The following is a 23,700-nucleotide window of genomic DNA, read 5'->3' on the forward strand; positions in this document are numbered from 1 at the left end:
GAACCTGATCTGATCTCGTAGTAACTCCTGCTTTGAGCAGGAGGTTGGGCCAAAGACCTTCTGAGCTCCTTTCCAATTCACGGGATTGTACTGTAATTTGCAAAATGCTCCCAAATAAAGAGAACAGAATCAGTGCATTAAACATACCAGCTTTTCCATCCTTTATGACTGATCCTAAAGCTCTAATTCTAGAAACTTCGTTCTCAGCAACCAAGCATAAATCCAGAGTATCCCACAGAAGTGAATAAAGCCTCTGTGCCTTTCCTGCTAACAGAGATGGGTCTTTGCTGCCTGATGGTGGGAGCTCTAGAACAGGACAGCTCAGCAACTCCACGCAGCTCAGCACTCCCCGAACTATTTTCTTTCCCACATCTCTGGACTAAGTATTACCATTACCTCACCTCTCCGTATACACACCGCGGACCTCCACGCACCCCTACCTATACTACTTGGTTGATTTCCCTAGGACTCTTCCTCTTTTCTTCATATTCTGTGGCCAGGCACTGGCACCACGTGTCTGCTACAGAGTTCTGATCCATTCATCTGAATCTGACCAAACTCATATCAATACATTTTGTAAAGCAGATAAAGTATGCATGTTTATAATGGAAAGGTAAACAGTTTCTATATGAAACTCTTCTGTTTTCTGCAAAATGTCTCATTTTCAATGACCAAAAAAACAGGATTTGTTTTCCCATTTGAAAAAGTGAACTGGGAGAACGGGCCCAGTGCTATCCTTTGCTGCTGTTTAACTCATTTGCTTTCGCGAGCAGGGAAGAGACCACTTCAGATAGCGGAACACAATATTCCCAAACACCTGAAGCAGCCAGAGAAAGTAAATATTACCCTCCCGACTAGCCTAGCTCCAGATTTTTGCTTCCTTGCATGAAAGGGCAAGCTTTACCAACAGCAAATTATCACATTCTATCCTTAAATATATCACAGACCCTGTGCATACAAATGACATACTTCAATATTCTCAGAGCAGCCACTGCTCGTTTTACGAGACAGATGTTAAAAAATCATGGGGAAATTCAAATCTGCGTCATCGAGTTCACCAGGATGCTTTACTTACATAGACAGTTGGCTAACAGCAGACCTAAATTTGGCCTGAGTTAAGGAAAACATTGACCTATGTTCATCTTTGGTTTCCATACTCTGTTCAACTGTTCAAAGTCCTCACCATAACCCGCCCGGGACCAGCTGCCCAGATTTCAGAGCTCGCCAATATTGAAGAGGGTTTCAAATGTAACTGCACAAACATTACGCACTTTTTGTTCATCTGCCCTGGTTTTGGCTGGGATGGAGTTATTTTCTTCGTAGTAGCTAGTACAACTTGCTTGCTACTGCAGGTGGCAAGCAGAAAGTCCCCGAACTGGGGTGCCCTGGCCACACCACGTGTTTACACGTGGTGAGGCGTAGCTATTAACCATTGCCATTTCTCCTCCCTATGGTTGATTGGGGCTGTGCAGGAGGTAATTAGCAGCCTTATTAACATTTACAAGCTTGCACAGCAATGAACTTTTAACACTCATCCCTCTAGCATCCTGACAGAAGGACACAACATGCCATTCAAAGCCTATCATGGCTCTGCATCCTTCTGAAGGGTAAGCTCAGGCAAATTTATGTCTGAAACTGTCACTTCCAATACTGTGTGTTTTGTTTAGCCCATAGGATTTTAAAAACCGAAACCAACAAGAAACACCAACAAAACCACTGCAAGACCTGGAAAATACCTAAAAACTACGAAACACTGCAAAAAGACAGAGCATTTTACAACTTAGAGTAACGAGTATATCTCCAGAAATTGTTAACACTCATGGTACAAGAATAACAGAAGCTAAATGCTTTTGAAGTAAGCTAAGGCTAAATGATTATCTCTGTTTTCCATTTCCAGATGGCTGCTTGCTAGAGCCTAAGGGGATGAGAAAGGGGACAATGAAGGTACTAAAAGCAGGAACTGAAAGTCTCTAAAGGAAAACCTCTTGAGAAAAGAAAGTCACCGTGATCTGCCCCTTCCTATCTCAGCCAGCTCACACGGACCACCGAGAGCCTAACAATCCGTGATGTGATCTGCTCAAGCCTGTGTCCCCTAATCCCTCCCCTTAATGCAAAATCCCAAGAAAAACAAGTCTACCTCGCTCTCACCCTCCCCGATACACCTTAACCTTTGTGCTTGGTCTTACAGCGCTGCTCCCAGGCTGAGCAGACCACCCAGCGGCTCGCACCTTGCGCAGGTGCCAGCCCTGCTGCCCTCCCACAGCAGGGACAGGCTCGGGCACCCCAGCAGCCCGTGACCTGGGCAGCTGCGTGGCTGCTGCGAGCTCCATTTTGGTGGCCACACGCCTTCTGGTGTTGGGTTTTGACCGAGCAGAAACCATGGCCAGGTTTTTTCTGCGGAGGCAATGACCACTACTGGAGCTTGCCTCTTTGAGCAGGCAGGGGGACGGCACCCTCCTCGCTCACCCTCACTGTGCCAGCTGCCGTGCCATGCCCTGGCTGCCCACTCATGCTCAGGGGGTTGGTTTTGTACGGGTTGGGGTTTGGCCACCTTCACTCCTGGCCCCGCCAACACGGAGTCAGAGCGGCAGCCCTCTGGGGGTACTGGGGCACCCTCTCCCTCTGCCCTCACTTCTCAGTTTTCCCAGTTCACGGAAAGCTCCCCACGGTCCCTCGGTGCGATCCTCTGCTCTGGGGCACCTCTGGAGCAGCACACCTCAGAGACTTCGAAAGAATAGAGAACATTTCTATATATAATGTTAGAAACAGCCTTAAACTTCAGCGCAAATAGTAGTGACTTACAGAGATCTCTCATTTAAATGGAATTAGCATAATTGATATTTTGGTCTGAAGCAAGTCAATGCTCTTTAAGACATGGATTTCCTAATTCTGTTCGTACAGGAACACACTTTTTTATTTTAAAGGAGGAAAGAGAGGTCCAAGATAGCAGATTTAGAACGAGAAATAGCAGCTCCAAAATATTTTTTGAAGACCTAGTCAGAACACGATGAAACACTGAATAACCATCAGGATTTAAGGCAGCATTTCATCATTTACTTTGGAAATATTTTGATGACTGTGGCAAACAAACAAACAAATCTCAGCAACGTTGATTTCTTCTTGACGCCATCTACTATTTCTTCATGACTTCACTAAGCCATTTCACAAACACAGTATAGATCAGTCGGCCACAACAACCACTACAGCTGCTCTGCTTTGCTGGAGATGCATTCCACCAAAACCTGCGATGGCCATTCTAACTAGTGTTTGACTTAAGACTGCTAAAAATAAAACGAGAGACAGAACTGCATTAAATTGATGGAGACATTTAAACATCAATACATGCCACTCAGTAAATCTACTCTTCCTTTTTCCCACATTTTTAACTCTCAAGTTTTCAAAAGTATTGGCTTGCCAAAACTCCTGTTAATTCACCTCCTCCTACTTTGCTTTTGGGTGGGAAAAAATAATCACCTGAAGTGAAGAATCTCTGAAGCAGCTAGCAATCCTGTCACTCACTCACCCCACCCCAAAAAAACCCAAAAAACACACCCAACAAAAATCAACAACAAAATAAACCCAAACAAAAAAAAAACCACAAAACCACAAAACCACAAAACCCAAAAACCAAGACAAAAACCAACCCAATAAAAAAACACCCACCAAACCAAAAAAAAATGAACAAACCAACCTCCTAAAGCAACATCCCTTTCTTTAACCTCCTAATATGTAGAAACTGTCATGTTCCACAGTTAGAAATCAAGTAGCAGTAATTCTTAAAACAAACTGAGCATCTACAGTGCAATTGTGACTTGTAAAATGTCTCACTGACCTAGAAGTGTCACCACTCTTTGCTTAGAAAAAGTCATGTAACATCATGCACATCATGGTCGTGACTCAGATTTGCTTCTTCCCAGGAAAAAATTCTCTTTCAAACTTTTGAAAGCTTTCTTTTTCACAGTCAACCTGAAGGCTGACACTGTCCTAATAGGTGCTGTTTGTTTGTTTGTAAATGGAAAATATAGTATCAAAAGCAGCCAAGAGCCTGGCCTCAGGTTTCCACCCACAGCCACATCAGTACCTGCTGTGATCTCCTCAGGCTTCGCACACCTAGCAGAGGCAGGCTGGCTCAGAATTAATTCGTCAGAAAGCCACAAAGCCAGCCAGCCAGCCTAGCCTGAGAGCTGTGAAGCACTACATCACCTCACTGTTGGGGCAGTGTGCTACCAGAAATTGTCACCATAGGCTGCTGCACCAAAAGGGTGCGTTGATAGAACTTTTTAACAAACTACATACATACTACTTACAACTTCTAAGTACTTATTATTTGGGGAAGTTAAAACTTTCAGATCCCAGGCTTCAAATGCTGGTGTCCAGGTGACGCCAGGTGTGTCTACATTATCACATGAAGTTCTGATCAGGTTTATACTTTTCAATTAAGCCCAGGTGTCACCATTTTCACACTCCAGTTTATACTGCAGAGCCATCTCAGAACCAGATTCTTTTTCAACAAAGGACGCACTTCAAGGATGGCTAGTGGCGTTCAGTTCCCAGGAATGGGCTAGCCTGAATTAAAACCCCCGAAGTACAGATGGTGTGAGCACTGGGCTATCAGCACCATCCCTTCCTCTGAAGGTCCGTGCCTATCGTACGCTGGCCACAGAGCTGAAAAGCGTATTTCAGCACCCGAGTAAAAGGGGCTTTATTGCACAGATCCCAGACAGCCACCTCTGCTATTAACAAAACCAGTCACTTAATTTTCTTCTTCATTACTGGCTCATGTTTTGCTACTGTGAGACTCAAGCTGGTTTTTGCTTACCGCAGCATCACAGCAGAGATGGTGCGATTTTAGAGTACATCAAAGTAATTGTAAGTGCCCATTCCTTTAAAGGGAAAAGATGTGATGTGGCAGCAGTGATCTTACCGTTCTCGCAAGCATCGGCCAGCCTCTAAATTTCAACTCAAAATGACACCACTTCCTTATAGGAGCAGCATAAGAGGTTTTGGTGTCTGTTCCTCAGTGGGACGGTCCCCATGTACAACCGGCTGCACTCAGCACAAGTCACGAGCAGACCTCTCAACTTTCAAAAATCCTGCAAGACAGGTTGTTCATGTAGCAGGAGTCTCTTTGAAATGGTCACGATAAAGGCTCGCGTCCATGTCTGTGATGATAACTGGGGAACACATCTTTAGGAGCTGCCCTGAGAATGCCCCTTTCTAGCAGACCCTGGGGGATGCAGAGCAGTGCTGCAACGTCGCCTTTGCCCAGGATTAAGCCCGGACATAGAAAGGAGGAGGCTGTCACTGACATCTGAAAAGCAAGCGCTGGGGCTGCTGAACATGCCCTGAGCAACTTCCACACTCCAGCCTTGAAGCCTGAGCAGCGCGCACTGCGGTCGATAGTTTGCAGATTGCAGTCAGCGCCTTTCTGAAAACTAATGCCATGCCAAAAGTGGGGGAGCATATGCAGTGCCTACAGTTGGCTGTAATAGATGCCAGCTACACTCACAATGTTACCATCCTTCTACACACAGATTACTGCTTGTCTATTTATTATTTACGATTGTTTCATCTGTCTTGACATATAAACTGCAAGAGGTAAGTAGGCAGACAGATATGGAAAGAGCGAATGATTATCCAACTTTATCCAACTTTACTGCAGCACTCACAACCCACTGCTACTGTTCCTTTAAAGTGCTATTTCCAAACCAGGATTATCAGGATTATTCACCCATTGTACACAGGCATACCCCCACAGCCGGGCAGTGAGACCACGTCTCCTTTTCCCTTCTCTAGCGGCAGAAAGAGCAGTCTCTGATAAGGCTGCTCCACTGCAGCTAAGGCTTCACAAAAAAAGAGACTTCATAAAAAGGAGTTCTAAAGGGAATCCACATTTTGTGCAAAGATGCAAATCTGATATCAACAGAAAAACTCAAGATGAGCTTTTGGGAAAGTCCTTGGGTGCTGCATTGCACTAATCTGCCAATTTTGAGGCTGAGACCTGAGACAGCAAATCCCGTTTAGCTGCCACAGCCAGGAAGAACAGAGAGAAGTGATTCAATGCCAGCATTTATTTATCTTGGTTGAAGAGAGAGTCCTGAGGAGAGAAAGGTTTCTGCAGTTTAGCCCCTACAGAAACCAAATCCATGGGAGCAGCTGCCTAAGAGTGACCAGAGGAAATCTTTCATCAAAACTTTTGCCTCAGCTTTTAGAGGAAGGGACTTGGATGTGACACCTGGTTGCTTCATATCTGCTCAGATAGTAATTTTATAATTTGCTCTTCTAGGAGATGAATTCACTCACTAATTCATTCATTTTTTTAAACATCCAAACATCTTGAGGCAAGAAGTTTCACAGCTTAACCAAAAGTTTAGCAAAGGAGTATCTACTTCTGTTGTCAAGCCATCACTTACTAAGATGCCCTTGTTCTTGTAATGAAAGAGACAGTGAACAGCAAATCCCTATTCAGCATTCAACACACACAATTTTTATAGGGCACTATCACATTTCCCTTCTCTCTTTCCTGTAACAGGCTGGAGTGCCTGTCATTCCACATACAGGATCCATTTCATGCCCTGGATCCCCCTCCTTGTTGCTCGCCCTGTACATTTGCAGTTGTATTCTATCTTCCCGAGCCTGGGGGACAGCAGAACAGCAGGTGCCATGTGCCTGAAGCACTGAAAGCCACCTCAGCGCACACCATTCTGTATGTAACATCAGCATTATTCTTCTTAGGTGAATCACTTTACATTTGCCTGTGGTGAACTTCATATGCTCTTTTATTGCCTAGTCAGTCCATGCCATGAGTCCCTCCCACAATTAACCACAGCTGACCCTTGTCTTTTCTAACCAGGATAACTTGGTATGATCAGCACATCCTGTCACCTCAGTATTCACTCCCCTTCACAGGTCTTTTTATGACATGAACAGCACAGGTTCCAGCACAAACCCCCATGCACTGCCACTGCTGTCCTCCTTCCACTGTAACTTAGGAGCATCTATTACCTACCCTTTACCTTCATCTCTACCAGCCCTGTGTGAAGGACCTTAACAAATACCTATCAGAAATCCAGGCAGACTATAGCTATCTGCCCTGTCTACAAGCTTGTTATCTCCCTCTAAAGACTGTCAGAGCATGTTGATTCCTTTCCCTAGATACCATGTTCATATCTTAATAGTTTCTATAGGTTTTGCTTTACATACCAACTTCACTGGCCACACCTTTCTGAAATCCTTATTTTGCTAAAAATATAACGTTATCTTCACATTTCACATCTTTCCATCGTCTGTTATTGGAGCACTCAAGGAAAATACACCATCACATGAATAATTCAGCTATTTAATCCTCTGGTCCTTCTAGAGTTCTTAGGTGAATGGTGTCTGGTCCTGGCAGTGCATCATGGTTCATGCTGTCAGTTTCTCCTGCAATCTCTTCTACCGACACGGTATTGAGAAAATCATCTGACGCCCTGCCAGGAAAGAAAGGTTCCAGCACAGAAACTTCTCCAAGCTTGCTTCACTTTGCAAAATATTTTTCCAGTTTTTCTGCTCTAGCCTCATCTCTGAACATTGTTTGTATACTCAGACCTTTGTTAGCCTCGCAGACTATTTGTTACATGAAGTCTTGTTCCAGGAACAAGTTGCTCAAGAGTAATTAAGAGAAAAACAGTACTGCTGGTGCAAGTATTTGTAATGTCTTCAAAAAGGCCCTGCACCGACACCAGAGGATTCCTAGCAAAGCCACGTTTTGCTGCTCATCTGAAGAGCAGGTCAGAAACGTACACTCAAACGGGTGGAAAAAACCTGTGTCTTTCTATGCTGTATTTACCAGCAGCTCAAGTCTCAAGTGTTGTCTTTTTTTTTTTTTTTTCCCCTGCTAGTGCATTGATTTAAACATGATAAAACCCAATCCAGAGAATTACACTAAAATAAAAAAGTACGACAAGAATCCTGTTTATCAGATCCTCCGACAGACCTTGAGTGCCCTCTCTCCTAACTGCATGCACAATCCCCATTTCTGAATGACAATTTCATATTGTTTCAGGCTGCGTTTGTGTGTTAAATTGGTTTTAAAGGTTGAGTTTGTTTTTCCTGAAGAGCTTGAATGCCAATTAGCATTCAGCGTAAATATCACTCAGCTTTCAAACAGCATTATGAAATGCAAGAAGCATCAAGGAAACAGGAACTGCAGCTTTTGCCAGTTCTGCAGCCTGAGTAACCTTAAACTCAGGTTCACAAGAGATCCACCAGATCAACTGGGGTGATCTATTTTCTGATACAGAGTTAAGAATAAGGCTCTATTTTGAGTTCAGAGCTGTTTACTACTGCTGATACTTAAACTTCCAGTCTCCTGGGAAAGAAGAAAGAACAAAGAGAAATGCATCTTCAGGCATCACCAGGACAGGTTTATTTCTCCTGTGGGGACAACTGGTGACAAGTACAGCCTACAAAACAGATGGAAAGGAGTAAAATTTGCCAGCAAGCAGGCACCACGTTTGTGTTGCTGTGTAGCACTGCCGGCCGTACAGGCTGCCCAGAAAGTCTCCTCCTTGTAAGGAGATCAATACTGTGACAGAACTGATAAATACACACATATTGCTGTCTCAGTAATCATGTGAACTTTTTCTATTCTAATTTGCCCATTTAATACGTTAACTACAAATATGTATTTCAGGGACTGGTGGTGGGTGTTTTGGTAGTTAGTTTTTTTCCCCTCTCTCTGTTGTTGGGGTTGTTGGGGTGTAGGTTTGGGGATTTTTTTTTCCCTTGTTTGTGTTTTTTAATTCAAGATATGAGGGGTCTTGCTAGTCTTCTCCCTACTACTTCTCCCAGCTTTCTTTTCTTTTCAAACTGAAACTTTCCCACGTCTCCAGCTCTCAGAACGATACAGACTGGCAAAGGAAAAAAACAACAGCTTTCCCCTTCATGCCTTTCTAAAACGTATCTATCAGCAGTTTAAGTGGCGCTTTTTTGGTGAACAAAAATAAACGAAAAACTAAAGCTAAATTTCTGCTTAATTTTTTGTTCAGAGAGTTGATATAGGAAATGTTTTTCTTGGGGTTTTTTTGGTCAGAAAGCTGTTTGTTCTGAAAGTTAACTATGCACCCAGCAACACATTACCAGCAAAAGGGGCTCTGAAATGGAAATACTGATTAGAAACAGTGATATCCTCCCCACTCTCCATAACTTTTACCATAAAAACATCAGTCAGTATTGCGATCACTATACATTAATATTTAGAATAACTGCATTGTTGCCAAAATCTTCAAATATATGCTTCTACAATTCATTTGTAATGCCAATATATGTTGAATTATTAAACTTTTAAGTAATCTTTGAATATGTTAGACATGTATTTATCTCTGAATATCTCAGAGGTAATTAAGCTGAAGTTATTTACACATGAGAAATCTAAGCAGAGCTGTGTGGGAGTCAGAACTCCCTTTAATGGGACAGTCAGTAATTGTAACATCTCTCCATGTTCCACATCGGAATTATTCCATATGTTCCTACAAAACAATTTTCAATCGTGACAATCATTTTAAAGCAAGACAACAGAATGCTAGAACTTCATCTTTTAAAACTGCTACAGGCCACAAAATACACTTCAAAAAGAAACATCATGAAAGCCAATACAATCCCACGGAATGTCTCTGTTTCGACAAAAAGGCATTTTTGGAAAACATTCACTGGCAAGCTTCCAACCAACTGCAAAAACTGATGTATATTTTGACAGTAATAGTAACAGCTACAGTTGTATTCTGAATACCTCTTTTTCTCCTCAGGGCAACGTTACCTCATGTTACACAGAGCAAGAGAAATGACAGCAAGAAGTTTAGCTCGTGGAGAGTGCAAATGTTATTTTCCAGTTTGGATTCTAAAGGGTGAAGGGAAAGACTTTGATAAAATACAGAGGCAAAAAAATTAGCTGATGAACTAGAATGATCTTTTCACCCTGCAGAGCTTCTAGCTGCTCTACTGACACCGAACAGTGCATTTATTAATTGTTATTTTATAAGAATTCCTGCAGAGCATGCTTTGGTAAGGCTGTAGGGCAATTCCAAAAACAGTTTTTATTCAAAGTGTTATGTCAGAAACTCTGAAAAGAAACGGCAGGGAAATCCTTTAAAAAACGTAATGCTCTGGTCACTATTTTTCTGACACTTTTGCAGGAAGAGCTACATATTTTCTAATTGTGGCTAAACACGAGGTTGAGCTCTGCACTAATGAGCCTACAAACAGCAGGCTGGAAGGGACCCCTCCAGTCAGCCGTGGAGGTACTCCTGCTAACGGAGCTTCAGAGGGTAAGAGCCCTCTACAAAGAGATGTCTAAAGTGACAGGGACTCTACAAAGCAGCCCTTCAAGAAAGTATTCCGCTATATTTAATACAGATATGCAAAACTCAGCATTAACAACCTTTTATTTTAGCAAAGCCCTGGCTCAATTAAGCATCAAGTTCACTATGAAGGGGAATCATGATGGCAAGTGTCTCAGAATGCTCCTGGATCATCAGAAGGATATGAAGTCACTTTTTTCACCATTAGGGAAAACTTTTACTCTTAACTTTACCTTTCGACAACATCCTCTCCGTTCCAGCAGGTTGAGCTGTCTCTCATCACCAGGTCTCCATCACACAGCCTTTCTGCTATAGAGGCATAAAAGGTTCGGGATCGCTTCATGTAATTGATGAACTCTCTGTAATGCAGGAAGAACACATTTAACAACAGAACAGCAAACTCAGGGTTTAAGCCCCCTGTCAGCTTAACTCTCCACATGATTAAGAGTTTAGAACCCTTACAGAAATAAGTCGCCCAAGTTGACTGATTTCTGTTTCTAGTGTATTTCTATTTCTACGCATCATCCAGTCTTACCTAGTCCTGCGTTAATACACATTATTGCACACAAAGGGTAGCTTTAAAAAATTACATTAACACATCCCAACACAAAATTTGGAGGGGGAAAAAAAACATCTACAGCCACTGTTTCCCTATAAACAGGTTAAAAATGATGACAAAATATCACCATTAAAGGACTATGCTTTTTCTGTTACTAGAAGTGAGTATTTCACCATTTCCTGCACATGCGTGAGATGAATTAAGAACACTGACAACAGCCTCCTGGGTGGAAAAGGCTTCCTAAAGCCAACATCCCATCCCAAAACCTGCAATATGCGATAAGTACCCCACACCTGCAGCAACAGTACAGAAAGTCATCTCCTTGAGATGCGGTGGGGCCGACTCCTCCCCATCATCACTACCCATGTCACATTCTTACTAGAAAGGAAACTCTCCCTCCCCATGTCTGGCAGCTCTCTCGTTAAGAGGAGGCTGTGCCCGCTGCTTTGGCGAGTAACCAGAACTCCTGGCCAGTACAAACAGCCCATTTCTGATCATGTGTGTATGGAAAAATGCCTTGTAGGCAAACGGCTGCCTTTTTTATAATCTGATTATACCTATAAAGTGTATCTTGCCGAGGTAGCCATAAAAATAAACTGTAACAAAACAAGTGTTAATTCAGCACACAATTAAAGAGTATTTCAGAATGAGAAATTACCCTGCCTCCTCCACAGCTTTGGAAGCTCCTGTTCGGTATAAGGGGTTAGAGATATTGAGAACAAGGTCAAAAACTGAGGTAGAGCTATCAGGGAGTTCTCTGCTTGTCTTGGAAGCCCCCCACCAGCCCCACTGGGAAGGCCAAAGGGCTCGCTCTGGTTTTCAGGGTTTCTTCCAGGCAGGCTGTCAGGGAAGCACCAGGAAGAGGTGCCTGGGGATACAGCTGGATGGAGCTTGGCACAGAACCAGTCAGGATTTATCATTCTCTTGGGAGCAAGGTGCTTTGAACCATATCAAAGTCCACCGCTAGGTATCTGTAAGGTTTAGGCAGTGGTCATCTCCCCCCATAGGTCTCTTTACGCTTTCTCAAAAGCGTTTTGCCATCCCATTTATCTCATGTATGGTGAAATCCTGCTCTAGATCAATAAGTCATTGCAGGGTCCTAAGGAACTGCACTACCCTACCAATGCAAGAAAGCTGTTATTTTAAGCAAAGAAAAAGGCTTTTGGGGGGTTATGATCAGCACTTCTACCTCTTCACCACCGACTAAGGGACATGAGCTCTGGCTATTTATACAGTAAAGCCAGGCCCAGGCAGAAGGCCACCCACCTGGCAGAATAGCCTGAGTATCAACTAAGCAACTGTGAAAGGTGATGCAGGTGCCAAAGATTTTACGGGTTCTAAAACAGAGTATTCTTTGGAGGAGGAAAAGAGCAGCCTTTAGGAGTCTAAAGCTTGTCTTCCTCAGCTCGCCCCAAGAGGCTTAAACTCCTTTGCATTTTGAGCAGAGCAGGGCCCTGACATCTTGAAGTAGCATCTGAGCAAATGCAGAGATCTGTGTCCAACTCCTAATCCTAATGAGGGCAAATATTTACTTTTCATCGGTATAAAACTAAACACTGTCAGGCAGAAAATGTACAGTTTCCCATTGCCCTGCAGTATAAAAGCAGTAATCAAAAGTATGGCGATTCCTAGATTACAGCTGGAACAGCAGCTGACACTGCAGATGAGCTAAGTGTAGAGACAAAGTATGTCACCTTGTTTTCATTCTTACCGAGAGATTTTTTTCAAACTTCTTGATTTGTCATTCTTTGAAGCTTTCAGAGGCAGAGAACTGGAATAGGCCGGGGAGAACAAGCATCAATCAGGAGAGGTTGGGGAGTAGGGGAGAAGCAGGAATTCAGGCAAATGAGGAAAAGAAATGAGAAACAAAAGAGAAAAGTAAAAATTATTTGAAAGAAAGGTCATCAAGCACATGCATAGGATAATATAAGAAAACAAATAAGGAGGAAAATTGTCATGAGATTTTTCCAAAGCATAGATGCAATTAAAAATGTCAATGCAATATTGGAAAAAAATACACAAGTGAGATTGTTCCTCCCAATCATTTTCAAGTAAGACCACAATTACAAATGCAGCACACAGAGCAAAAAGCTGAAAATAAATTCAGTGGTACTTAAATTAACTATAACTGATACCAAATGGAAGAACTGTAAATATATGAAGCTATACAAGAAAACAATAGCAAACAGTTTAGAATGAGAACCATGGGAGGGGGATACAAATGAGTAGCATTCATTTTCTAGTACAATGAGCAATTTTCTGTCTGTTAATGAATAATGTAAATATAGATTTGTTTGCTGTTCAGTTCTGGTCAGATTTCACTAGGAAAAAAAACAACAAACCAAACAAGAGCAACTCTACAAAACAGGAGAGACGAGCTCTAAGGTTATATTGGAGAAAGAACTGTGGAAATAACCCCGTTAGTTATTTAGTGCAAATGCATTTTGTGGCACCAATATGCTGAGGTCCCTTAATTAACATCAAACATTCTATTAAAATATATGTATTTAAATGCAATATATTTATGTTTATGTATATGTATAACTATATGTGATAAATATATGTATTTAAATGTATTTAATGTACATATATTTAAATATATGTGTTTAAATACAATAAACATTGTATCATTACCATTAACATCATGACGCAATTTTCCACTTACATGATTCGATACCACGTTCTACTCTCTCTTGCACCTGTACTCTCATGTATAAAGTAATGTTAACAGCTGGATTAACACATGCCTGCAAACAGGTTCAATGCTACTTGCCAGTCCAGTTAACCCTTGCTGGAGAGAGTAAGCATCACCTTCAGCAGCTCTGAGGACACCCAGATGATGGCAGCTTTGTCTTTGTCCTTTCTGGGAGCTAATGGCAGGGGTGGCCACGGGAGAGACCTGCCCTGATCATCAGGTGAGTGTCACCTGCCATCACTGAAGCAGCGATTCCAACACAGCCAGTCAAAAAAGGAAATAAGAATTTGTAACAGGAAAAATCTGGACTTGCTGAAACTTCTGCCTTGGCCAGTCAGTCAGAAACGTTGGATTCATTTCCACAGTAAGTTAATTTACATTTGGCATTAATAATGTGTTTTGTACTAGCACTTAAATATTCATATTTTAATAATATCATGTGATGACTGACATAATAGATAGTTAATCTTAAATAAAATAGATGCCATCAACTTCAAACATTCCCAAAGAAACTCAAATCATTTTATTTTTTTTAGATGTATATAAGGACCCTAAGTTTACAGTATAACAAAGAAATCCCAACAAAATATCATTACAAAGCCTGTCTCCTCCAATGAGGAACCTAATGTCATGTTACAGTTTTATTAAAATATTTTCATATACAAATCTGTAACCAGTCTATGTTTAGTGGTTTGAAATATTTCATGCAGCAGACATGCTAAAAGGCAGGTTTTCAACTTTGCTAGGAGTCCGGACCCTGCCCAGAATAGTACTTTGTGCTGAACTCAGCAATAACATTCCAATTTACTGATTGAGATTCTGCACATGCTATGTACATTCCCTGTACCATCGTATGGTTTTAATTTTCTTGTCATCTCTATTACATATTGTAGTAACCTCCACATTAAAAAAATGACTACAGCAGCAATCCTGACAGTTTCGGTTAATCCCTGAATATGATTGTGTAATGCAAAAAAAAAAAAAAAAAAAAAAAAAAAAAAAAAAAAAGGAAAAAAAAGCTGTGCTTTTCAGCTTAATCAGAGAGGAAAAGGATCATGCAACATTTATTCAAGCTTCAGCTTCTTGCACTATTGTCCCTGACACTTAGTGTTTTATAACTAGAAATATGCAGGAATGGAATCCAGAGGGAAATAAAGATGGGAAATCTCCCAGGAACCCATGAGAGTAAGAGGAGCAGAAAAGGGTTCAACAACTGCAAGAGGGGACCCAGTTGCTACGTGAATTCAGGAACCACACAGGATCACACTGTGCAGAGCAGCAGAGGGTGAGGGCTGCCTCCCGCCAGGCTCCCAAAGGTTAACCTCAGTCCGAAGCCGTAAAGGCAAAGAGCCACAATCTTTACAGCCCCACTTTCCAACTGCATGAGCAGCCTTCACTCTACCGAGCAGCTGAAACCAGAGGTTCTCAGGCTTTTTGGAAGAGCAGCCTGGCGATACCTTTGGAGCAAACGTACATACGCAGGTATGGGCTGTTCGGCACTAGGTTCCTAAGGGCATCTCTAGGCAGGTACCACAGAAGAGATGAGAGGCCACCTTATCGTGGTGTCTCCTACAGATGTGCCAACCAGATTGATGCTTCTCTTCGAGCTCGGGGATATTTTGATTAAGGTAACGAGCCACAGGTTTTCTGTTTGCTTGGGGAGTGCTGGCTCATTCCTTCTCTTTTTCTTTCCTTATTCTAAAAGGCAGGAGTCACATTCTATATTCCCCTTAAATCAAGGATCATTTGGAAGGATGCCTACTACACAGACCAGACTCACTCAGGCCAATTCCTATGTGACCTCATACCTAAACTGACAGACAGCTGATGATATTGCTCTTCATTTTTTAAATCGCCAGAAGGAATGGCACCAAAAAAGATTCATATAATTTCTCTCATAATCTAGATCCCCTGTAGCAGTTATCTGTCACTTTAAGTGCATTTTGCACAACCCTCTGCAGGAATGATTTCACCCATCCATTATAAAATTTTAGTACCTAAAATTGCATTTTATTGATATCATATGTGATTAGATGATAGATGATGAACACCACAGCGATGTAGCCAATCACTGTGTATTTCACTCTACTGTTTCACAATCATTTCCACGAAGCAAAGTACAAGCTTCACGCCATGTGTTTTATAGGAAGTTGTGGAAAATTTAATAATATTTTCCACTTCTTACTAATTATGGCATGGCTCCATCATTCATTGTTGGTGCATAGGCTCTCCACAATACCTGTCAACACTGTATTTCAGTAATGCTAATTACGTAAGGATGCCCTTAGTTTGGGGGTTTTTGATACATTAATTTTCAGGGTGCAGACTAATTTTGGGAAACTGTCTAATTTACAACATATTAGTTTCAGTGTATTCTCATTTCCATCTACAGGTCTTACATTTTAAAAGGTCAATATCCAAATAATTCTAGATGGTTGGGAAGGGGAAGGAGCAGATCTCAGGTGAGAAAGAACTGCTGTCATGCCACTCAAGACACCAATTTGTAGCTGTTGAAGAGGTTACCCATTAATAGGCAGATAATTCTGCCTTTCTGGTTGCCAGCACGTAAATCTCAGTGAAGTCAATGAGTTATGTGGAAGGTGGCCTAGGGCTCTGCATTTTTAAAAGCATACTTCATTAATTGTACTACAACTTTTCTTTGGATTATTACTGCTGAATTTATTAATTTAATTTCCTTAATGCTCTTTTCTCTGATTTGCATGGTAAAAATTGATTAGCTCCAAGCACTAGAACAAACTGTTGTGTTTTGGTTTTAAATTACAAAGGGATAAAAATACCGCTATCACTCAAATAGCTTAGCTTGCTGCTATTACTTTTATCTTTTAAAGCAGTGTTTGTTTCATTCATGCAAGCTTAGATTATAATTAAAATAGAAATGGATAACACTCTCATCTTTACAACTCAAACTCCAGAATCCAGGCTATGGATTTTATGCTAATTTTAACATTGCTGTCTGTCATCCACGTATCCAACATACAGAGATAGACACTGAGTCCCTAAGCAGATTCGATACTGTTCTCTGATAGAGGTGCAAGCCCAGCATGATTCCACTCACTTTGCTGGTTGTTCCAGATTAATACTGGTGTTACAAAGAACAACATGTTAGCCAGAAATAAGTCACTGTGATTTTATGGTCAGTTAGCTCTGACATCTACTCATGAGTGGGACTGAAAAGACATCCTTCCCTCCCCACTTACAGTTTACAGAAAACCAATCCAGGAGCTAGGCGAGGGAAAGCAAAAGAGCGAGCAGGAGATCTGGGAGCAGCGCTACTCATGCCAGGGCCAGCGGCAGCAATTCAGCTGTCTAATGTCTCAGCTGGCACGCAGCTGAAGAGCAGAAGCCAAGACAGACACAACAAGGCTACACAGAAATGCTTCTGCTCTCTCTCTGTTATGCAACAAACCCAGGAGATTGCAAGGGATCTTATTACTCCTGCCCAGCCCTGGGAAACGAGGGACTGACTGTGTGCCAGGTTAATGACTCTTTCCTTTTCACCCCTTTCTCCTTCCCACCTCTGCCCCTGGATAAGCCCAAGTCCTTGAGGACCTAAAGGGCAGTTGTCTTTTAAGTAATTTAGACTCCACTGCTGAAATTACTCAGAGTTTATTGAGGAAAAGTTTTCATCGTTTTCACTGAAAGTTTCTGGAAATAACAAACCCCTTGGGGCTAAGCAACGACATCAGGTCTGGTCGGTAAAAAGCTTTGCTGGTAGACATGTGCAAAGCAATAGCACAGGGACATCTGTGCAACTGTCAGTGGTGGCAACAGCTGGACAGCACACAGGCAGGGCGACAACTCTGGCTCTGGCTGAGACGCTACGGTGCAAGGAACCATTAACACAAATCGTGAGGCAGAGAGTTTCTTTCACAGCAGCTATTGCTTAGGGTTACCTTCTTTTATTGTTCAGACTAGTGTGAGCCATCACAAACATCTGGGTTTCAGTCGCCTCCTTCACTGGCACTATATTGTCTGATGACAGGTTCCCTTCTTGTCGTTTGGGCTGTCCACACACTTTATCAACCTGTACGAAAGGAAGGGAAAGGAAAATTGGGTTTGAATGGAGAAACTGATTTACAATTGCCCAAAGGTCTGCTTGTTCCTTGTGGTCGGTGTTTACTGCAAGAGAAGGTGTCTGGGTGAGAGAAAGAAAGGATTCTTCTTTCCAGGACCTGGAAACTTGTCCCCTGCATCAGAATGACCAAATTACAAGGCAGTGCAAGGAGCAATGCTACCTGAAAGCCAACAGTCATGGATTTGTCACTGGATACCTGGACTATAGCACGCCTAGAAACAGGCTGAAATAGCAACTGATGGAAACATTGCCAAACCAATCTATCACAATCAAAAATCATCTCTTTAGAAACATACCTGGAGTGTGAAGGTACATAGATTTTGGTGGAACATCTGCCCTGTATATAAAAAGCAGTCTATTTGGGGTTTGAAAGGGCTTGTAATCAGAAGACAGCTGAGTCTTCCAGCCTTTAACTGGACAACGGTCCCTTAAAACAAGGAAATTAGCAAAAGAATTCAGCATCAACTGAATCTTTTCAACAAATCAACAAAAATATTTTCTTGGACAAAACAGAACAAAAAGAGAAGTTCCAGGCCTTGGAATCACCAGTGCCTTGGATCCTAGGTTTGGAACATGGCTCAGCCATTTGCTCTTACTGCCCTTCGGGAAGCTTCTCATAGGGGATTTGCTACAAGACCCCGAAGAGGTAAGCTGGTGCTTATCCTCTGCACACCGTAGATCTGACACTGCTCCTGCATCCTGCTACCTTTATTTGCTGTAACAGCTTTAAGTGACAATAGTAAGACCAACTTCTTCCCTTTCTAATCCACAAATAAGTTATCTGTAATGTTTTCACCTACACCTAAATCCTCAAGCAAAGACAAAAAGAAATCCTAGTGTGGGCATGGTACTACCAGAGACCTTAATCACACAGAATCCATCATCCCACACAGCACCGATTTTGATATCCCTTCTTCAGTTTTCCATTATAACCAGGGTGAGATCGATTCTTGCTGCTCTGTGCATTTTACTGCATCTTTAAAACCCTTACTGAGTCACAACTGCCTATCTGCAGAATATTTCAGACCACAGAAGACGTCAAATCGTTTTCTCTGCCCCTTTGCACCACTATGATGTATACGATCGTGGAAGTACAGCACAATTTTCTTTACCTTTGCCCGTTTCCTCCAGGAAAGCCACTGCCATGTAAAGCTAAGACATTTTCCCGTGAAAAAAATAGGGCAATTGAATATGAAAAGTTGGCAGCTGTACAGGCAGGACACTTAACATCAACTTTAGTTGTATGAGTTACAGCCTGGTCCAGTATAACGTGCTGTGAGGAACCTAAAGCTGTAGCAAATGAATGAGAACATACTGGATCCATCCTGACATATCTCTGGCAGTCAGAGCGAGAGCTAGCTGCCTCAGTCAACACCACGCGCTGTGTATATCGTTTTGGTCTCACCAGGGACTAGCACAGCATTGTTTTAAAAGAACTTTTTGAAATAAAATAGTCTATTTCAGTCCCTTCTAAACTTCTAAGAAGAAAAAAAACCCCACACAACCAAAAATACTCCACCACAACAGCAAAACTCTCTATGCAGATGAAAACATAAACCAGAAATGCTATTGGAGCCTTTTGGATCTGGACAGAGGGTTTAACACAGCTGGACCACATTCCTGCACATGATGCTTGCTCTCCTGTGCCCCGTGTTTCCCAGGTCTCCTACAGCACGCAGACCCAAATTCCCAGCATAGATTTCTGCAAAATCCATCTTAGATTACATCATGTCACTAAAGTTCACGTCGTCAAATTACATACACCTCAAGTCTAGTCACTATGGATTTAAGACAGTTTTAACCAACTAATACCAGGGAGGTTTGGGAAAGCAATGTGGTTCTTGCATACATAAGCAATGAAAACCAAGTTGTTTTGTTTTCCTGTGAGAAGTTTCAAAGAGATTTAAAATCATCATTTTTGTAGCGAATCGATAATTTAAGCATCCAAATGAAAATACTCACTTTGTTTTGATTTATATTTTTGATACCATAGAAATAAAATGACTCTTTCAGTTGCAGAAGTTTCAATATTTTCTATGCCAAACCTTAACTTTGGGGTTTTCTTTTTACCCAGTAATAACAGTTTGCTGCATATTAAACAAAGCCACAGTATTTTAAGGAAACAATATTTCTCAGTGGAAAATTTTAACCAGTTTACTCCATTGAAAACGAAGTAATTCGTTAAATGAAAGGCTAAATCACATTCACACTTTTCTGTCTTGTAGGCTTTTTAGTGCCTTTCTTCTCATTAATATCCTAAGAAACACTAGCAATGCTCCATAACTTGAACTACAGAACAAACAATTTAGTCTGAGGTGAAGATGGAAGATAAAATAATGACACAGTATTTGTAATATCAGTAGCTCTTACATGTCTCAGCTGAAGATCCAGACTGAGTTTTACCGGGAAGAAAAAAAAAAAAAGATCATGAGGCAAGTCCCTGTCAAACAGCACCTGACACTTAAAGGAACAAAAAGTGATGGGAAACTGGTGCAAAGGCACCAAGTGATTTCTGCCCATGGCAGACCCCAGCTTGCCCTGCACACAGGCAGTGCCCTGGCCCAGACCCAGCTCCAGGCTGGTCCCACCTCGGCTGCAGGAGCCCGGCCGCCCCAGCAGGACCAGGCTGGCAGCCCAGCAGCCCTCCTTGCTTCCCACTCCTTCCAGCATGAAGTTTCTTCAAAGTTAGCATGGATCATCTTCTTCATTCCCAGCCTCTTCGGGGCAGCAAGGATGCAGGATTTCAGCCCACCGCTGCTCCCGTGGTGTGTACAGGTGGTTGGAAAACTTATGTCAGTGAATGTGGGTGTACCCTACACCTCTGGATGCAAAGACCAAACTCATTCCCAAGAGACTGTCACCCATCGACCTTGAGTTATCCCTGTTTGGCACGTTTATTTCAGATTTTGGATGAATTAAACAGAAACCTGATTTTTATTTTTTTTATCTTTTTTTTTTTCCCATGTGGACTAATTTTCACATCTTACTGAAATGGGTATTTTTCTTCAAAATAAAATAAGAAAAAGGCTGAATTTTACCAGCTAGGTTTGGCCGTCACAAAATTGATGGCAAGAATGAGAACAGTCATGTAAAGAAAACCATCTTAAACATCCAAACTAGGCCATTTACAAAGAATGAGTTAAAGTTGTGTAAATTAAATGCATGGCATAAAAAAAAGAACGTGTTTTCTGGACCTGCAGCATCTGGAACCTCCTGCTACAAATTACCTGTCTGTTAACAACAGTAAGGAATAAGGAACATGGAGGGTTTCCATCCCATCTAAGGGTACCTGAGAACTGCCCTGTCAGTTTAACTTGGAGCTGATGAACCAAACCTCACCACCCGAAGGAAAAAACAGCACCACTAAAAATGGTGACTGGGATTTTAAAGATTTATTTCCTTGTGGGTTCAACTTACTGCTTCCAAGTTATCTCTTCAACTGACAGTGTAAACTAGGTGACTTTTTATTTATTTAAACAGAAGCTAACTTTCCTAAACTGACACTGAACACTCTAATTTGACACAATAAGAAAAAAATTAAAATACTGTGAAAGGCAAGAGAACCACAAAACATTAGCTGCAAAGAACTGGCAATACGTGTAATAAAATTTAATAAAAATTACAGAAAATCCATTGTTCTTTCCCAAATTAGATTTGAAGTACTCACAATAATCAGAAATCAATGTAAAGAACAACTAGGGTTATTTATTTCTGTGATTTTTTTTTTTAAATCTAAAAATAAGCCTGCCAATCTTAAACTACAAACCGATAGAAAATTATCCCTGATTAACTATGACAACACTAAGGTCATTCCTCTTGTCTCTTTGATGATATTTAATCAAGTCTGCCTTCTAGCAGTGAAAACCTATAGCTGAAAACTAGTATTTTTCATACCTCAATTATTTTCTTAATTATCAATAATGTTTCAGATTTCTACACAATTTTCTCTGGATTGCAAGTTTTTTACTTATACAGCAATGATTCTTCTTAAATATCTATCCTTCTTACAACCATAGCTACATTTCTTCTCCTGTGTACTTTCCTTTGTAATGAAATACAAAGTCATATATATATATATGTGGATTATTTGACCTCTTACTATTTGCTCTTATAAAAAAAATGACCATTTACAATTATTGCAGAGGCTTAGCAAAATAAATCAAAAAAGTCTCATCCAAAATCTTTTGAACTCCTGCAGCTTGAGCAACCTTAAACATTGAGGTCATATTTAATACACCTAATATAATCAAACAAGGGGAAAATGTCACGCCCTTCTGGATACCAAGAGACTCTTATCTCTCTAAAGCAGGGGACATTTTCACTAGTTCAGAGCAGTAATTTTCTTTGATTTTGTAACAGGAAGCTCAGTATTTTAAAATACAAGATTTTCCAAGTGATTGGGCTTTGAGTTATCATGAAAACGCTGACACGTTTCCCAGCAGCTTCCCACCCACCCCGACCTGTAACCCAACTCAGCTCTGAAAAACCAGCATCTGGGTAAGCGGCTCTGGCAGGTCACCCCCCTGCACCCCGATTCCCGCAGGCTGCGCAGGTGTCAGCACCGCCGCATCCCACGGCGCAGGCGCAATCACACAATGCACTCAAATCACAGCTGCAGCTTGCTGGTTCCAGCCACCGCGCTGGAAGTGAGGGAAGCAAGAAACACTGGGCTGTGGGGGAATCAGGTTTGCATTTCCAGACTTGCACGTTCACCACAAAACATCATTTCCTTTGGGTCAGACATACCCTTATCCCCTGATTACCAACGGCATAAGACACCAACAGATATTTTGTCGTTTTTTGTTGACCAAGCAATCGCCCAAAGTTTATTACGTAAATACAGAATCCTCTCCTTTGGAGTGGCTGTCACCTATTACTATAGTTTTGTTGCAAAATGCCCATTTCCAATGCTCAAAAGATGAGTGGGAGCACATTTGATAAAACGTAAGCTGGGGCTTATTGCACCTTGCCACTGCTTATAGCTTAGCAAACAAAATCTTGCACTCCATAGAGAGGCAATGAAGAGAGAGTAAGGAAGATCATTATGATAAGACCTTTGATCTTGCCTTCTTTTAAATATTCTCTCTCTTACAGAATATGTTACCTATTATAAATGCAGTGTTCTGCTGGTAGCAAAGTTCAGCAATACATAAACAAACTATGGGATTACTAATTCATTTTCCTACAGGAATATGTTGTATTTTACTCAGGAGGGGAGCATTCTCCTCTCTCTCATCCTGAACCTATCGGATTGTTTAATGTAGATTAATTTTCTAAAGATTTCTGAAAACTGGCAGTTAGAGAAGTTGACCATTTTTAGGTACTTGAGATTCCTCCAAGGAGAGCAGTAGCATGAATTCCTCAGGGGCAGAAAAACCTTCTGTCAGAGTTGACACTTACTTAGACATCAAATAATTCAGCCATGGAATTTAAATCCATAAAAAATGAGGCTCTGTGTGTTCTCCGCTGCCTCTGGAAACACCTGTCTTTAATCAAGTAATTTCAATTACAGCAATATTTCTAGGTTCAGTTTTGGAATCAAGATACAAATGTGCCAGAAATAAACAACAGTCCTGTAAAAGAAAGAGCTCACATTCGGAGGAAACAAGGAGATGCTATAGGCATATCCTGAAAAACATGGACAAGTACAAAGAGATTAAGATACAGATTGTCCTGATAATTTTTATGTAACATCTGGGCTCCTGTTACTCTTATGTCTCACAATCTTCCTCAAACAAAACAAAAAAAAAAAAAAATCAACAGGAAAGTAGTCTTAGCAAGAATGCAGAAGTAATGGAGCACTCTTTAACATAACTGACATGGATTAATTGATGCTGAAACAATTTTCAGTTCCCCAACTTAACCCCATCTATTTCAATGCGCTTACCCGCTCTGGTGAGCTACTGCTCTGCACCCAAAGCCAGGGAAATCCTGCCTCCTGTACAAATGCCCAGGGATGAGGCACCTGAACAACCAAACTGGGAGGATCTTCTTGCTTCTCCCTAACTGCAAA

At 41.5% G+C, this 23,700-nt stretch overlaps 1 protein-coding gene across 2 annotated transcripts in view; it reads right to left on the minus strand.

Annotated features, from left to right (window-relative positions):
- Positions 1 to 23,700, minus strand: part of LOC101917148 (glypican-5-like) — a 390,469-nt gene that overhangs the window by 243,122 nt on the left and 123,647 nt on the right. The window contains exons 4-6 of one of the 2 annotated variants that reach the window (XM_055817484.1): positions 17,506 to 17,636; positions 12,608 to 12,667; positions 10,571 to 10,696 (exon numbers count right to left, since the gene is read on the minus strand). In XM_055817484.1, coding sequence (XP_055673459.1) covers positions 10,571 to 10,696; positions 12,608 to 12,667; positions 17,506 to 17,636 — 317 coding nt within the window. The remainder of the gene's footprint in view (positions 1 to 10,570; positions 10,697 to 12,607; positions 12,668 to 17,505; positions 17,637 to 23,700) is intronic. The other variant, XM_055817485.1, reaches the window with a different exon arrangement.

Source organism: Falco peregrinus, chromosome 12, assembly GCF_023634155.1.
Source record: "Falco peregrinus isolate bFalPer1 chromosome 12, bFalPer1.pri, whole genome shotgun sequence".
Taxonomy (NCBI): Eukaryota; Metazoa; Chordata; class Aves; order Falconiformes; family Falconidae; genus Falco; species Falco peregrinus.